This window comes from Antrostomus carolinensis, unplaced genomic scaffold (genome assembly GCF_000700745.2).
Source record: "Antrostomus carolinensis isolate BGI_N321 unplaced genomic scaffold, ASM70074v2 scaffold17762, whole genome shotgun sequence".
NCBI lineage: Eukaryota > Metazoa > Chordata > Aves > Caprimulgiformes > Caprimulgidae > Antrostomus > Antrostomus carolinensis.
Genome location: NW_010300375.1, coordinates 96457 through 114562, shown reverse-complemented (window position 1 = coordinate 114562; position 18106 = coordinate 96457). Strand labels below are relative to the sequence as shown.

At 42.9% G+C, this 18106-nt stretch overlaps 1 protein-coding gene across 1 annotated transcript in view; it reads right to left on the bottom strand.

Moving 5' to 3' along the window:
* The window catches only part of XYLT1 (xylosyltransferase 1), a 90473-nt gene that overhangs the window by 10383 nt on the left and 61984 nt on the right, over positions 1 to 18106 (bottom strand). The window contains exons 6-9 of the mRNA XM_010163118.2: positions 12497 to 12713; positions 10246 to 10422; positions 8019 to 8281; positions 4478 to 4673 (exon numbers count right to left, since the gene is read on the bottom strand). Coding sequence (XP_010161420.2) covers positions 4478 to 4673; positions 8019 to 8281; positions 10246 to 10422; positions 12497 to 12713 — 853 coding nt within the window. The remainder of the gene's footprint in view (positions 1 to 4477; positions 4674 to 8018; positions 8282 to 10245; positions 10423 to 12496; positions 12714 to 18106) is intronic.

Below are 18106 nucleotides of genomic sequence, written 5' to 3'. Positions count from 1 at the left end.
CATTTGATGAGAATAAATGGTTCCAATATAATGCCAAAATGCCCCCAAACCCTGATGCCTGATGCCTACTACCACTGATACCTGTACTGGAAACTTCCAGTCCCCAATCCCTTCTAAATAAATCACTGTGGTTGGCAGACAAACTACAGGAGGACTGAAAGCAAAAAGCTACATGGCCAGTAGGATAAAAACCTACCATCCTAAATCCATCTGTCATCATACAAATTTCTCCTACTGGACTATGACACTGCAGAATATGAGACAAAATGAGCCTTCCACTACTCTGCAATCAACACGGCAGAATTGCTGATATTTCAGAGGTATTTCACCTAGCACACCAGCTAATCAAACCAGACAGCATAGCCCAGATATCAGACTCAAGCATCGACTGCCTCGAGGAGCTGTCAGTGCGTGCTCTCCTGACAAGACTGACTGAATATGTATGGAAATAAACTGAGAAACAACATTTCCTGACCAGATCTTATTATCTCCTCTGCCAGCCTTCACTGAGTGTGGCCATGTCACACCTACCAGAGCTCAAGAGACCTGGAAATAATAAAGCCACAACATATGAAACAAATCTACACCCTCCTGGACAAAGAAAACCCTATAAGGAAGCTCTTTCCACTGCATTCAATATTTCTCACTGAAGAACTCCTCAAATAAAGTTTATATCATCCTCAAAAAATAAAAATTAATCCTCAATCCACAACTATTTCTCCCTCTTTAGTCTCTCATCCCTGGGAAAAGAAATCAGAAAGTTACAGTCCCACACTCCAACCACATGATATTCCTTAACAACCAGGTTGCACAAAAGATGTGGAGATCCGTTCATACTCACAAAGGTTTATTAGAGTAAAACAGAAAAGCAAACGTTGCTTTTGGGGAAAAAATGTAACACAATTGTTGGCTGGTTGTTAAGCTTTGTGCAGGCGTGTTATGGGGTTCCCTCGTGTAAGCCAAAAGTAAAAACCAAAGGGCAGGAGAGGGGGAGGAAGGGACACTTCTCATGCTGGTGGCACTGGTTTCCATGAGAGCCTGTCACAACACCACTGCCAGGGTGTGCAGGTCCATGAAAACAACAGCACAAAACCAAGGAGAAAATCCTGCTGCAGAGCAGGCCCTCAGCAACACAAAGGCAAAGCACCCAGGGAACCCACCCACGCTTTGCACAGCCCAGGGCTGGGGCTCAGACCAAGGCAAGGTGCTGAGATGGCTCAGGGCTGTGCACCACAGGTACCAAAGGGCAGGGCAGGGGGCTGCACACATCTAGTTAAAGGATCTGCCCTTTATGTCCAGTTTCCATCTGGGGGACATACTTTCCCATGCTGTACAGCTGACAGTACAAGCTGGTTTTAGAAGCACAGTATTTTAAAGGGAATTTTACTTAAAGTACTAGTTAGAGGTTTATACCTCTCCCCTTGAACTCCACACAGCCGAGTTCCCAGTAACGAGATGTCTGATTTTACAGGCCAAGAGATACTATGGTCCTATAATATTTTTCATAGTCCCCTAAAACATTGTAAGTAGGCTTTCACTTTCAAACGGAATACACTAAGTATGGGATGGAATCAAGCAGTAATGAATATCTGATAAATTATGAAGGACTGTGGCACAGAAACTGACGTTTTCCACATCATTATTTTAATCACCATGATTCTGAGCTTCAAGAGCAGGCACTGTGCACGGGGTATGTTTGGAAAGCTGTAACTCTCTCATTGGCTTAAAACTCCTGTTTCTATCTCTGTTCAGTCCCAAGATAAAATTTTCCCAAGATAAATTATGCCTTGATTATGGGTTTGTGTCTCATTGCTCACCACAAACAGGACCATTAGGTTCACACAATGCACACTAATTGCCTGCCACCTAGTTTATTTTATTCTCTGTGATGAATAACAAGTCTTAACAAGACCAGAAATGAACTTAGTGTTCAACTGATATACGCTGAGCTGAGACTTCGGAGAACTGTACAGCAAATCGATCTTCTGCCCTCCATGTAAAAGTTGTCATGAACCCAGGCTGGCAGGACACATACTGTGTGCACCGTGGACAAGCTGATTTTAGGAGGTGTGGGAGTTTCATGCTTTGAAATCGTCTCTCTTGGATTTCCTGTAAGTTTATTTTATTTTACTCAGCCCAAGCCTGAGTGCAGGAGCCGTGTGCCGCTGAAGCGCTATCATTAACCCCACCGGCCGGCAGGCAGCCCGCCCGGATGATTTTTTTTTCCACTTGTCTTCACGTGGTGTGTGGTGAAACCTGCTACTTGGGAAGCAAAGTCTGAGAAGCAAAGCAAAGGAGCAGAGGGCAGGAAGGGCTGACTGGAGAGATCCTGTCATCTCCGCTGCAATTTCAATTGTGCATCAGGGTCACAAATACACCCAGGAGCACATTCAGAGCAGCTCATCTGTGCTCTTCCTGTTGGTCCTGCTGGTGTGAGCTGGGAGAGGGAAGAAGAAAGCTCTTGGCTAAAAAGGCCCCATTCAGTTTTAAATTTCTGCCAGAACATGGGGTGAAAGTTGCTGAAAAACCAGCAGTTATATGTCCCAATAAGCACAAATCTTAAGTTTCTTTTCTGGTGCTTAACCTGCGAACACTGATGCCCTCAGCTGAATTGCTAAGTTTGTTTTACACTTCGGCTTGGACAACGAAGTGCCATTTAAATAAGCAGTAGCAGATCAGAGGCTTTCCAGCCACACTGAAGCTGAACAGGTTAATGCTGGATTTACACCAGGGGAACTGAGAGAATAATTTGGCTCAGAGGCAGAGATGCCTGCAGGCCAAGGGAAGGCAGAAAGTAAAATAAACAATTTAGAAATGATTAAATGATTTACTCTGCACCTCCTGGTCTTTTAAAATATGAATCATCTATGAAAGGAGAGGACAATTAAAGAGTTCAGGTGAGAAAAAAAAATGAAAACCATTAAGTAGCCACCAAAACTCTTTCTGCATGTTTCAAATAGAAGAAAATGATTCCTTGGCCTGAAAAAAGCTCACCAGTGATTAAAACCTTCCCGTGCTTTGCACTCACAGGGCTTCACTGCAGCAGCAGTTCCTACAGGGCTGCTTACAGACCCGCTGTGGTCTATGAGGCCGTGAAGGGCGGCTCATTAGTCCCGTGGGATGCGGGGATCCTCCCTGCAGGGCAACACACCCCACAGAGCTGTGGGCACTGACATGTCACCACTTCCCCTGTCAGGGGAGGCTGATGCTGGGCACTGCTGGTCCAGAACATCTGTTGATCAGGCTCACGGTTGCTGCAGGGTTGGTTTTGGTTCCAATGCACTGGCGCGAGGGAGGACCTGGGAAGTGGCCAGCAAGTAAATTCTGGTCTCAGGTTTGTTTCTTCCCTACAACTAGAGATGAAATCAGATGTATTCTTTCTGAAGATTTTTATTTGAGTTCTAGAACACTAAGATCAAGATACTTTTCATCATACAATTAGAAACTCTTCCTGCTGCCAGCCCAGTTGCTTTCAAAAGAAGGACCCAGAGCAGGCATCAGGCTGAAAGTGAGATTAAAAGTACCAAATAAACAGCAGAAATACTCCCACAAATCACAAGAATTAAGGCTTGTATGACCATTTATCACTGCATGAAATGGCAAGCCTACCATCAGACACATTGACAAATGAAACACACTTTCCATCCATCTCTTTAATGGCACATTAGTGTCATGGATTTGCCATGCACACCAAAACACTGAATCCTACCTAGGCATTTCTTAATTGCCCAAGAAGATGGTAATTTATGGACTTGGCCATAATGACTGCAACACATTTGTTCAATCAATTTTATACCTTAATTGAAATTTGTGGCTTAACAAGAAAAATCATGAAATTAACTGCTCAGACATTTATATCTTTAAAACAGAACAGAGATGTCGGGTTTAATTAGTGGTCAACTTTCCCGATATATTTTAGGGTACATTTTTCACACTCTATGTCAGATCCTGAGACAAATCCTAGAAGAAGTAACAGGATTTGTGGGAAATCTCAGCCACCTGATAATCTTCTCTTTTGTGTTACAACATCAATATTCTGCTCACATGTGGCATCAGTGCCTGACTATCACTAATTTTATGAGGGTTTTTCAGCATACTCTTGAGAGGAACACTTACCACATCCCTGTTCACATCTGAAGCTGCAGAAACAGCATTTTTCCCAGGTATCTCTCAGAGCACTCACAACATTCACAATCACAAAACTTTTAAGTTACTGAGCCCCTTTTACAACAGTAAATGCCTTCAGTTCTTAAAACAAGAGGGAGTGAGGACACTCAGAGTAATGTAAGAAGTGAGGGTTGACCACAGATCTGAACTGGCAACGGTATCTCCTTCAATGACAATGACGTGCCTTTACACTAGAGAGCCACTCTCAACTAAAAATGACATGGAAATACAGTTTCCAAAGGCTGAGGAATTAGTATGCCACCTCTCCAGAAGCTTGTGACATTATGCACGGGTGGCTATGAACACTTACCTCTGAGAATTGTAATCTGCCAAAATCGCTTGGTGGACTTGCAATCTTAAAGACTTTCTTTGGCATCACCCATGTTTCCAAAGTTTCTAGTTTACTGACAGCCAGATTGGTTGCGTGGTGTCTGATTAGGAAGCCTTGGAAACGGTCAGCAAGGAAGTAAAGGTGGACGGAAACTGGATGGCCCATGGGGTAGTATCTGTAAAACAGCACATGCTCATCAGTTACACAAGAGAGACATGAAATCTCCATTTACTTGGAGCTAATGGCTTAAGAAGCATTCATTTCAACTAGAAAATTCACCACTGTACATTAAGAGATTTCAAATGTGTTCATGACTCATTATCAAATATTCTTAGGCTGTTCCAATTACCCTGAAACATAAAAAATGTTACTAAGAATATATGCTCATTTAGAACATATTCACAGCTCTAAGCTCTGTAGGAGACACCTGTGTGTGCCAGAAAACTCCCTTCCCTTCTACCTCTTCTGGGCAGAAAGTGCCACCCAGAGCCATACCTGGTTATGCTGCAGCACTGTTTGCCAGGATAAACAATGTTCAAGAAATGTGTCTGTTACTCCAGATCAGGTGTCTGCCTTCTGTTTGCTTTCAGCAGGGCTAGTCCCTGCAGAAGCCTGGCAGTGGCAGAGCCTCCTCGCCTGCTGTGGGGCTGGGGACAGCAGAGGGTGCTGCGAGGCTGGGCACGGGCCAACCCATGTCCCGCTCCATTCCCAGCATATAAATCTGATCCCCAACCCACTCTCCAAGGGCACTCACTGCTCTGTAGGGTGGCACTGCAGCGAAGGACATCAGGATTCAGTCCCCACGTTAGGTACCCTTTATTTTAGGAAATAAGCTTCACATTCCTTAAAGACCCGAGGTTGCTTTTGCTGTGAAGCTTCCCATAAATTTATGGTCTGACAGTCTCAGAAACATCTGTAATGATGTTTGTGTACATATGGGTGCATAAATAATTAAAAACATGCTATTCATAGCTCTGAAATAAAGTATTTTGCTACTTCACAGCACTGACACTAACTTAAACAAGTGTATCTGCAACACATTTAAAAACAACCAGTATCACAGCTTCCTGGTCAAGTCAGCTAAGTCTGGCTCCTCATGCTAGTTATTAATCTCAAGACATAAACACTAAGAGGAGCTAACCAAGAAGGACTTTCCACTACATGAAACCAGCAACATCCAGAAGGAAGTCTCTAGAGTTTGAGAAATAAACATAACAAGATGAGGTAGAAACAGGGCCACCACTGATGGACGGAGAAAAAATACAGCAAAGCTATGCAGCCAATACCAGCAACAATCTGACTTCTGTTCTGAGTACTAAGGCCTCCTGTTTTGTATGTGTGCAGCAGCAAATATTTACAATATCCTTGAAATAGTTTGAGTAAATTTTCTCTTGGCAGCAGTGAGTAAAAATGCCTAGAGATAGAGAGAAATAAATTAAATCTCAATCACACATTAATGTTGCTTCCACTGAAGATGCTGATGTGCAATCTAATGTGGTACCAGAGCAGTCTGCAGGGGGCACGGCTTTCCGAGGCTGTGAGCTGGTCCTTGTTAGAAAAGCGTGCACGGCAGCTTCTCTTATAAAAGTCTCCTGGGTCGCTGCGGGTGTCAGCATGGGACTGACTCCAAATGGGATCTGAAGCGGTGGAGGCTTTCCTCACAGTGCCTGCAGCAGTGTGAAATGAGCTGGGGTGCTGACTGCAACATCAGCTAACTTCATGTTGCTGTTAGTCCTCAGAGCAAAGGGCTTGGCCTCAAGGTGCTCAGCCCAAATATATCCCTGCCATGACTGCGCTGGAGACACACAAAATCATGAGAGGGAAAGGGGGAGTGTATATATGCATATACCTAGAAAGACAACATCGTATCAAGAGAGATGTGAATCATAAATCTGAGGATTATCCACCTTTCTGTGATTTAAATTTGGCACTGACTCACAGCATTTTGAGGGGGCTCAGGTAGGTGTGAGAATGAAGCCTCTGCTCCCTATCACTGTTTGCAATCCCTCCCTGCACGGCTTGGAGAGGCTCCAGCCTGCTGTAAAGGAGCCATGCTGCACCCCAGAGACAGCTGCCATCAGCGGTGGATGACATGCTTCCCTATCCATAATCTGAGCAAGCTTGAAAAGCACCTTGAGTTCCTGCGCAATGAAAAGCTCCCCAGAAATGAAACCGGTTATTGACATAAATCATCATCAGAACACTGGCTAAAGGAATAACCACAAAAGTAATTGTCAGATTATTTCAGTCCTGGTTATACATAGCTCCCATCCTCTCTGCTGGCTTCACTCTGCAGGACAAATGACCCAGGACTTCTTTAGGTCTGCCTTTATTTCATATAAGGAAGGCATGCTACTAGTGATTATTTCCATCTAATTGTTATTGATCTTTTATTGCTTTGCACCGGTAACCTTTACTGGTAAAGCTGTAATAGGAATCTGGATCACTTATTGCCACATCTTTCTAAATGGGACATTGCTCAGCACTTCCATGACTGAGTAGGAAGGTCAAGGCGCATTCTGTCCCCTCTCGAGAACACAAAAGGGACAAAGTCCATCCGTCAAAGCAGAAGGAGTGTCTTCAGTATTGCTGACTTAGGCTGTATGTGCTTTTTATCAAGATAAAAAAGGCAGGGTCCAAAAAATACATTCTGAGGAAGGAATTAAGAGACTGTAAGGTAAGACTTTAAAAGATAAACCCTCTCTGCTTTGAACATAAACAGCTTCAGATGTGCTTGCAGGTAGCAAACATCTATCATGAAGAGAGCCTTTTCTGTGCAAGTCTAACCCCAGGAATTCTTCCTTCAAATCTCTTTCAGACTGAATTCTTCTTTGCTAGGCTTATAGGTGAAAGAAATCTAGAATATAGGGGGTTTCCCTTTAAAGAATAAGGACCTTTATTTGCTCTATACATATATGTATTTATACATACATACATTTTATTTATTTTATGCTAATAGATCCCACCAGTTGCAACACTTTTGGTGCAGACCGCTGTACCAAGCAGGCAAACTGAGCTCAAGCAAGTACTTCTCTGGACTCCACGTATGCACCCAGGGGAGTAAGCAAGCAAGGACCACTAACCTGCCTGTGTTCAGATTAATTCTGAAATCCTGTCCTCTGCTTTTGGTAAGCATAATAGAGGTGAACATGACCTCTGCTGCAATCACATGGAGGGTTTAGGAGCTGCGGGTATAATACACTTGCTGAAATTAATCAAGAAAACGCAGCAGTGGGGGTAGCACTGCCCAACTGGATCCTGTCAGTCTTCATCAGGCTGGAGGGGAGCTCCTTAAAAGTGCAGCAAACAGGTCACATAATGTCAACCCTGAATAACCAACACTTTATTATGGGCATAAATACTCCTGGAAATAAGTGCTGTACACTTGCAGCTGCCTGGCCCTGTTCGTGACGAAATGCTACAGCCAGCACAGGCAAGTAGATGAACCTCTGCTAGCGCTCAGCAATCCAATCTCTGTCCCCTGAAACACCCAGAAAAAGAAAGACAGACTCAGACTAACCGGCAGCTGTTGTCTCCAGCAGCATGGAAGGAAGTCTCGGCTCTCCGCAGGCCCAGGCGGGAGAACGCATGGTACATGGTGAGGGCGACGTCGCTGAGGCTGTGCACACCATCAGGCTCATCGTACACGTTCTCCCAGTATGACCGCAGGCCGGGTGTGCCAGACGGGTAGTTGCCGTACAAGTAGTAGTCCAACTGTCCAATTATCTCTTGATTCACTACAGCTTCAAATTTGCGGGCAAAGAAAGTTGGCCTGGCAGTCTGCTGTGGTGATATGAAAGGAAAAGACACTGGACTGAGTTCCCATTTTCAGCCATGACACTTTGTCCTAAGCAATGGGTTGGAGTTGAGAACATGAACTGGTTCTCCCCATGGGCTAAGGTGACTTAAATGGTCACCTTTGTGACCATTTGTCATTAAGATTCAGAGAAAAACTACATAACTACTCAAAGAAAATGCAGTGTGCCAATTCCTTTCTACCAACAGCCACCTCCTGCTGCCTTGTTCTGGAAGGCTCCCCAGGTGCTGGAGGGGTGGGGAACGCTCTAAACCGCCGTGTTAGCCTGGAGACAGCGCAGTGCTGGCATGTGTGGTTAGTGGTCAGGCAGGAGCAAAGTGTACTGGGGCACAGGGGCTCCAAAGAGCCAAAACAGCATTTTGTGTGTATGGATTTGCTACTATAAGGTGATAAGAGGACTCCGGGAGAGGTGTCATCTGTGGCTGAGGTTTCTCAGTTTCTGACCGGTCCTGTAGAGATTTTTTTTACTCTGCAAAAAAAATCCTGGGTATATTAACAGTTTATATGCTACTCAACTACCCTTAGCTTTTAAAAAAGCCTCTGTTTTGCCTTGCTTATATTTGAGCATGGGTTCTGAGGTGCCAAGGAGTTCAAAAGTGCCCCAGATGGTTGAAAAATTCTTTTGAGGATGCTCAGTTTTACTTTGAGATGGCGTGTGCTGTGGGCTCTCTGATCTCCTCCTCTGCAGCTTGCTTTGTGCCTCCGTGGGAACTGCGAGCAAGCCTTCTGGTGCTGAGCATTCATCTGAGGGGCTCTCGTCAGGCAAGTGTCAGAAGTTGCCTTTACATCTAATTTTGAACTTTCCCTTCCAGCTCACTTTACCTGATTGTTTTATGAAATGTCATTGTGGGTTGTTTTCCCAGCCTGGAGCAGGCCAGCCTCTGCAGACTGGCAGGAGTTTTTTAAAACTTGCCATTTATTCTGTGCTGGAGACTTTCCTGGGACTGGTGTTTGGGACAGCAGAGCCTCTCTTAGATAATGTCTCATTTGCTCTTTCTGTGAGTGCCTGTGTCATTGACTTCAACTGCGCCTGGTAGGCAGCACATTACAATAAAGAAAAGCTCTCTGTTTTGGAGCAGTCATCATTTTTGTGCTGTAGGGTAACACATTCCCCATCCCACACAAAGCCTGAACAAACATGCTTTATGCAGGAGACCCTGAGGAGCTGCAGGGATGGAATCGCAAATCTGGTGACCTTGAAACAAGCAGTCGTTCATTCTTAATAGAAGATACACAGGCCAGATACAGTCTTGAGACCAAGTGTACCCCTGAGCACAAAGATTTGCTCTCATGTCTGCCTTGAGGAAACTGTATCACAAAGGAACTCATTAAACTCTTTAAGGCAGTTCTGCCAAGCCTGGGTGATCGAAACCTCATGACTCTGGCCCCCAAAGCCATGAGATAAACTTAAACATAATCATGCTGATGAATACAATAATGAAAAATGATTTGCCTTGTGCTAGGTAAGCCTCTAGCAGGCACTCTAGTCAACTCTTAAGCTTTCTTCAAAGATGAAAAACTGTTTAACAATGAAAGCCAGGAGTGTAATGAAATCATGAAAGCACCTGAGCTGAAACTTTGGGAAAATCCTTTGCAATAAATTTGCAAGAGTTACCAAGTAATATTGGTACAGTGAGAGATATGATTTCTTGCACAGCAGATCCACCAGTGCCAAATAGTTCAAAGAGCTGCTTTGTGACCTTACCACGCAGTAGTAAGTCTCAAGGGCCAAACCACAGGAGAATCAATCTTTTATTCTCCTGAAATTAAGAGCAGGGTTTCCTCACACCTCTTTCTCCACCTTGCTTGATGGGGTGAAAGCTTCCCTTCCCACTCCCTGCTGCAGCCATGCAGCCAGACAGCTCTCCACACCCCGGCAGAGGGGGAAGAGCTTCTTTGTGGGTACCAGAGAAGAGACCACTTCAGTTACCTGGAATCGGTGGAAGTCTGCTGGTTTGAAGTCATTAGGTGAACAGCCACACCAGTCCACAATGTGCTTGTACTGACACTTGCAACCGAGTTTACGGTTCCAGTTGGTGATGCGCAAGTTGTTGTCCACCATGGAGTCACAGTACGGGCTATTTTCCAGAACAGTGTGAAAGAAGGACTGCAAGAAAGGCAGAGCAGATCAGCACATTCAGCTCCTCAGATTTCCATTTTCATGGGCCTGAACCTATTGCAGGCGACTGACTTTCTTTCAAAATGACAGAATTAACAAACTCTACTGTTCTGCCATATATGAAAAGCACGCCACATGTATGCACTCCGTAGAGCATGGAAAAAATCCCAACACGCTACTGACCCAGTCAAACTCTAACAACATACATTTAGGGACTTACAACAATAACCTGGCACAGAATACTTGCACTTCTGCAGTGACTAGCTTTGGGCATTGGGAGTCTAAAGGACTCCAGGAAAGGGACAAATGCCAGCAATTATTTTATTTTTATTTCAGCTGTATGAGCAATTCTAAGAATTTCCCATTATTTCTCTTCTGTAAGTTACTCTCTGGTGTAACAGATTCAGGACTATTTTCCTGAGCAATGTGTTAACGATATATCTCAAGTTGTTTCCTAAGACAATTCTCAAACCTTCAGCAGTGCCGCCCCCCCAAGTTACTATGAAAAAAACAGAGTCTCAGACAGGTCTTCTGTGGGTGTCTATCTCCAGCACTCTGAAATGCCTTGCTAGTTGAATGGCCTTGTTCTGAAATATACAGTTTATCCCAGGCACCAGAAGGACATTCTGCCTCCTGCAATTACTTCTGAAACCATAAGTCTTTATTTGATGACTCAAGGCAGCAAGGAATTCCTATTGGGTTATCCTAATTATATCATCATAATATCAACTATTACATAAATCATGTGTAATGGGGACTGATACAGCAGGTTAACAGGTCAGTGAAGGCAGGGTGATATTAAGAAATGAGCTATGTATCTTGCAAAGAAAACCTTGTAGGAAGAAACTATGGAATATGATCAAATTTAGCCCTATAAGTGATAATTTTTGGAGCAGTGACTTCTCTTTAAAATCAGCAATAGTACAACCTATAAATAACCAGCACAACATTAGCATGCCTGGCCCCCAAATAATCCCCCTACCCTTTTTAATGTTAAATGACAGCCCAGTGAATATGGATTTTATGCTTGAACTGTTTGGTTAAACCCATAAAGGCATCCATTCTTATTCAAGCGAGAGGAAAAAAAACCTACCCAATTACCCATTGCCCTGTGTCCTTTTATAATGATACAGAAATTTCTCCCTAGATAATGGATGAAAAGGTTATCAGAGTTGAGAGAAAAGGTGATTTTTAACATAAATGGGATTAAAGTAAGATTATTTAACATGTGTGTGGAATAATAAACTCCTATCAAAAGATGACAATCGCTGTGCTCCACCGCAAGCTAATAAGCCTAGATTTGCAAGATCAGTCTCATCAATCCCTCAAAATGTTCAGGGGCCAGCAGCAAGAAGGAAGTTATTGTTTCAAAGACAGCCATCAGGTGTTCCTCAGGATGGCTGCAGGCTACATACCCTGGGAGCAGAGCCTGACAAGCCAGGGGAGCAAGGTACCTGCTGAGGCAGGTGTAGCACAGCCTGACAACCCACCTGGCTCTGGGCTCTATTTGTAGATAGCACACGTCTCCCTGACATTCTGCTGCATGCTAGAGGAAAACCCATCCTGGTGTGCACTCCCCTTCCGCATCACTTGTAGCCAGACCGATTCCTGAGTGATCTAAATGATTTGTGACTATGTCTTCTAGCTGAGTTTTGAACAGAACAATAAACCTTTGTTTGCAGGGTTTTTATTTTTAAAGAAAAGGGCTGGATAATAGCGAGGAAAGCTACTTATGAAGACAATTCACCATCTCTAATAGCCTTCAAAGGCTTCGAGGAGGAACAATTTGCAAGCAAAGGGCAGCTGGAGATTAACAGGCTTAAAACAAAGCCAGTCCTCACGAAAAAATCCCACAAACAAATAAAGCAACTAAACAACTGCAAAAGTTGTTCTAACACTAAAGGACTTAATCGTCATGGGAGTAAAATTCTCAGTACCCACTGTGAGATGATCCAAAACCCACTGAAATCAGGCAAAAGCCCCTCTGACTTCAACGATCTTTAGGACAAGCTCAAATGTTGCAGTTTTGAACACAGAGGAGGATTGTGTTGAATTCACATACCCCAGCAGGAAGCAATGTGTAAGAGTAAAACCTCTTCATCTTTGTTACCAGATCATCATTAGAAAAAGTGACATACTCCACAAACTTCCTGTTCAGGAGAAACCAGTCCGACCCTCCATCCACTGCAATTCCTTCTGGAATCTTACGGTCCCCCAGGCGCCACATGTGGGTATCGCATTCCAGGAAAAGCCGATCCAGTCCTTGTTTTCTGATAAATCTGAGGGAATACAAAAGTAGTCATTAAAAGTTAATTTGTATTTTATCATCACTAGCTCTATAAATAAAGAAGTTATTTTCTCAAACAAAAAAGGATAAAAAGGTCACTTGTTTATATTTCTGTTCTACTCATAAATGATGTAGAGAGGTTTAATAAATGATTAATCAGTTATACATTCAGTTATAGGGGCAAAGATCAACAGATTGCTTTTAAACATCATTTACACCTTCTGCTGCCCTAAGACAGAACCTGTGTGAGGTACAGAGCTGTATGGCATGAAAATCTGTAATGTACATTAACTCTTAACAAACCACTGCAGAAGAACCAGAATATGAACAGAGCTAAACACAATCTGTGTGACAGTCTTCTGTCTCTAAATAAATGCACAGGTTTTGAAAACCAGCAAACTGTACATAAAGGTAAAATGACCAATTTTCTCCTGTGTTATTATTCCATGAATTTTTCTATTGGGGTAGAGTTAATTAGGAATACAATTGCATTGCTCTTTGCTGTACAATGAGTATGTTTGCTCCGTTTTCAAGTCTATGGGGAAAAACGTTTTGTTATTGCTGAACCACGAATAAAAGGAGCAACTGCAGAACCGTAAGGTTACGGAAATGAATTATTTGAGACCAATACAAGAAGAAAAAAAGAGTTGGAAAATCAACCTGTGTTTGAAAACACTTTGGCCTGGATGCCCACAAATGTTTTGAGACTGTCTGATCCAGGTTTCTGTTTGTTATTCCATTTTCAGAATTATTTCCGAGAAAGGGAAGCAGGGCAGCCATGGATTAGCAGATGCCTTTGCAAGGGGGGCCGAGCGCTGTTAATGATGGTGAGTTGCTATGTGGGATACATCCCACATGTCTGAGCAATAATACGTGCCAGCTAACCAGCCCGTCACAGTAACCAACGTCCACAAGACCACAGCTCTCACTGGATGTAAGAACTTCAGGCTAACCAGAGCTGCGGCACCTACGGTGAAGAGGGCACCATAAGACCTGTGGGTCCTTCCTGAACAACACAGAGCTACACCAGGGTTTGTCGGAATGCTTTAGGTTTAGCAAATCAGGAAGGCATTTTAGTGGTCCTCAAAGACATGCAACCAAAGGAAAAAGGGAAAAGAAATAAAAGTTCAGGAACACCACCAAAGTTTTCTGGGCTCCTGAACTTGGAAATGTGAGTGTGAACCCTGTAGCCTAACTCCCTGGTTAAAGTTTTGTTCTATACCAATCAAAGAACTGAGACACAATTATGAAATGGTGCATGTTAATTTTCAAAAGGACCGTAAATTACTTCAGGGTCTATGTCCTACTGATAGCTATGTCTCTTCTCACAGTATGAGAAGAGCAGCTCCTGTGTAAACACAACAGTGCAGAAAATGTGTAGATGAGAGTAGAGAAATGTTTCTTTCCATGAACAAGTTTTTAATTTCATGTTCCATTATGAAGGATAATAGAAAACTCTTGCAATTTTAATACAGTGCTCTGGAACGTAATCTTCAAATTCAATATTTATGCAGTTATCTCCAAATAAAATATTAATGTGCCTGAAAGTTTGGTCATTTATTTACTTCCCTCAAAACTAAATGCTCATTTGAGTTAATTATTTTAAGAAAATAACAGAATTTTATTGACTATATTTAAATAGGAACATAAAGTTCTTTTCCATGAAATAACTTCTTTCAATGGCTATCTCTACCCATTTATCATCCCTTATTCTCATTTTCAAATAGAAGTTACTTTGATTGCAATAGAAACCCCCAAACCAAAAAGACCCATTTAAAAAACCCCTCTACTTACCAGCTCCCTCTGCCTATATTACATGAGAGGGCTCACAGTTAACTAACACCAGCGAGCTCAGTTACACAACTTCAGCCTTATTGTCTGAAATTGGCAACAGAAGAGTATGGCCACACTCGAGATGAGAAGGTCCCAGTAAATCTGGGCTCACAGCTTCGCGTTTTCCAAAACAGTTGACAAGCTCATTTTTTGCAGACATACAGTTTGATGACTTTTTTAAGCTAATGGCTTGGACAAGCAAATCTCATCCTATGGAGTGGGAGCACGAGTGTTTTCACAACAAATTTCAGTCCTAAAATCCTATACAACAAGTTTATTAGAAGAAAACTAAATGTACTTTCTAACCATTCATCCTCCAGCAAGGCAGTGCTGCCCAGCTGAAGAGCCTGCAAAGAGATGACCCTTATGCTAATACTTCTTGAAACCTTCCTAGGAACATCATATCAGGTTTTAAATACCAGTAAGAACCGAACAGGAAGCAGGCATTCCTCAGAAGGCTCATCCTTACTGGGCCCACTTCACACACAGTCATTGCACCTAAGCAGAGTAACACATTGGCATAGCAAATAATTTCCCTTTATCTATGGAGCAAGAATTTACATACAAGGGCTTTGAAGACACAGCTGTCCATTGGGCAATTGCTTGCTATTCGTTTATGTTCCTTAGGAGCCAAGGGGACCAAGTATATTTTAGATCTGCTAGAAGCCAAATGATCCCTCCTGAGGAGGCAGTGGGTCACCCTAACAAGCCTGGGCTGTCCTGCTGGCACACAGAGGGCTGAACTGCAACCAAAGTGGAAAAGGTGGATGAGGCTTTTTTTTTCCCCCAGACTCTCTTCTAGGACAACTGATGTTCCCCACTGCTCCAACAATAGTGATTTTGGCACTCGGGGAGGAAGGAACCGTGTTGGGTTTGTGTGTGGGGGGCATTTTTGGTAGTGGGGGAAGGGGCTACAGTGATGGCCCCTGTGAGAAGCTTCACGAAAGCTCCCCTGACTCCAAGGTGTACCTCCTCCTCCCCCGGCCCAGGCTGAGACAGAAACGCCTCTGTGAACCCGTATTTGTGAGAAGGACTGTCTTGAAAAGAAGAAGGTGGAGAAAAATTGGAGGAGAGGCCATTGACCTGAAGAAAAGACAACCATCAGCCTAAACAAATAGAGAGCTTCGTTGCCAGGAGGAAGGAGGAGGAGGGGGAGGACAGAGAACCTCAAACACCCAGTTCAACACTCATGGAGTAAGAGAAGGCAAAGGATGTCCCTGCAGCCCATGGAGGTTCAATGGCGGAGCAGATACCCACGTGTAGGCTACGGAGGACTCAACACAATACCAAAACAGTGCATTTTATGAAGGCATGTCAAGCTTCAGGGAGAGCAAGGAAATGCAAAAAATGGTGATTTTTCCCAAGTCTTTCTCTCTTGGGTTTTACAGAACACCTAGCAGATAACTCCCAAATTAAAGCAGAAAAAATGGATTAGTAACAGCATTTCATTAATCTTAATCAATGTGGAAAAATTCAGGTGATTCCTGGCACCCTGAATTTCAGGTAAGACCGGCACATCTCTGACAACTGCAATTGTACTTGCCAGGACAATGACATACAATTGCACCAAGATATGGTTAGACAAATATAATGGAGATTCCCATCAGATGACACTTGACCTTTCGTCTGATCTAAGACAAACAACAGGAGGAAAATAACGATGATAAGAAAAGAGAGTCAACCAGGAGAAAATAAAATTAAAACAAGACTAGGGTTAAGAAAAAGCATGCCATTTTACCTTATTCCATAGAACGTTCCATCTAAGACATTTTATGCTTACCCTTAATCAATTTTAACTCTTCCTACAGAGCCTCCAATTTTGAGGAGCCTGGATTACACTTGTAAGTAAGCAGCGAGCACAGCGTAATATGAATGTGACTTGCCAGCTGAGCTCAGCCATCAGGCAACTCCAAGTGTGAAAGGTGCCGTTTGCACCCCAACTATGTGTGGATGCAGCCTTGGGGTTTACATGGTTCCGGATGCTTATTTTTATATTTCATTAAAAAAACCCCTACTGCCTGCAGCACGTGGTCTGTCACACTGAGTATAGGTAGTTAACTGTCCACACAGTTCATGATTGCAATCCAGTTTGGGGAACTCCTCTTGCTTTGTAGTGCATTTAAATATTTATAAATGCATTTCAGATGAGACTCTAGGATTGTATAACACATAAAGCATTTGTAACACATTTAGCACACACTCCTACAACATAAATAAACACATAGCTCAGCTCTTCTTATGTTTTAACTACTAATAAATATTGTTGCACAGTTACTTAATATCACAATCAAATATCACCCTTTTGGATAGTTTTCTCCACGTGACACTGCATACCACAGCAACTCTGAGAATCCCGCTCCCGAATGCTCACACTTATGCAGTACATAAGACAGAGAGTTCACTGTTTTCTGAAGTCTATGAATGAATAAAACTTTTTCAAGCATGAGAGGCTATCAGATTGCTAAACATTACTTATCAGTGACTTCATCACTAAAAGGCTTTTGTCTGGAAATAATACATTTTTTAAGATGAAAAGGTTTCTTCCCTGTTTCTGGTCTCTCGCCTAGAAAGCCTCCTATCGACATTTCTCTGTTAAAGAGGTGCACCTACCAGGACCTCACCATCATTGCTCATTGTACAAGAATAAGAACTATGAATAAAAGTTAACAATACATCAGTGAAACAATTAATCACAAGTCAAAAGTCAATGTCAAAGCAAGGATCTGCAGGGCGTGGAGTTCCCCTAGCACCATGTTCATGTTCTCCCTAATGTCCGGGGACAAACTGTGCACATTGCTTTGACTCTATCTGTTCCTCTTCTAACTCTCTTTAGACAAATTCTGAAGAGGTCAGCCAATTTTGGTGGGAAAAGTCAAGTAAATATTTTTAAGGATGAGAAATATGAGAGGTTCTTGCCAGCAGTGTTTGCACAGACCCCTTGGAAACACTTACCAGAGTCAATCAGTCGGGAAGCATAAAACAGTAACTCGCAATTTAGGTGACCAAGTAGAAAGCACAGAACAGTAATTTGACAATCTTAGGTGTAACAGTTGCAACAAGTAATTTGTGAGCAATCTCTAGGCTACAATATATCTCCATAAAGCAGACACTGAATAATTCTTTGTAATAAGCAAGTTCACAAAACCCAAACCTGCACAGAGCAGTTTAATTCCCTGCCTGCTCCAGGCCAGAAATCCTGGCCTCCATTGAGTACGCGATGAATTTCCAGTTGACTGCGACATAACCCTGACTTCACCCCATTTCCATGGGTAACTCTATTCTATGGAGGGTTACACAGTATCATAAAAAATCTAAAATAATTAACAATTAGCTATTTAAGCATGATGTCTATGCTGTATCAAACAAACATCTGTTTTTCTAAAGATATGATCTTGTGGTATGTTTCCCAAGATCTCTTTTTGTCGTGCTGGAAGTCTCGAGGGCTGACTTCCCCCTCCCGAAATGGAGTTGAAACTTGAAAAGGGAAACGATGTCAAAAAGAACTAGCACCTACTTAGTCTGTCAAGATGAGGAAGACTTCCTCCTGGTACA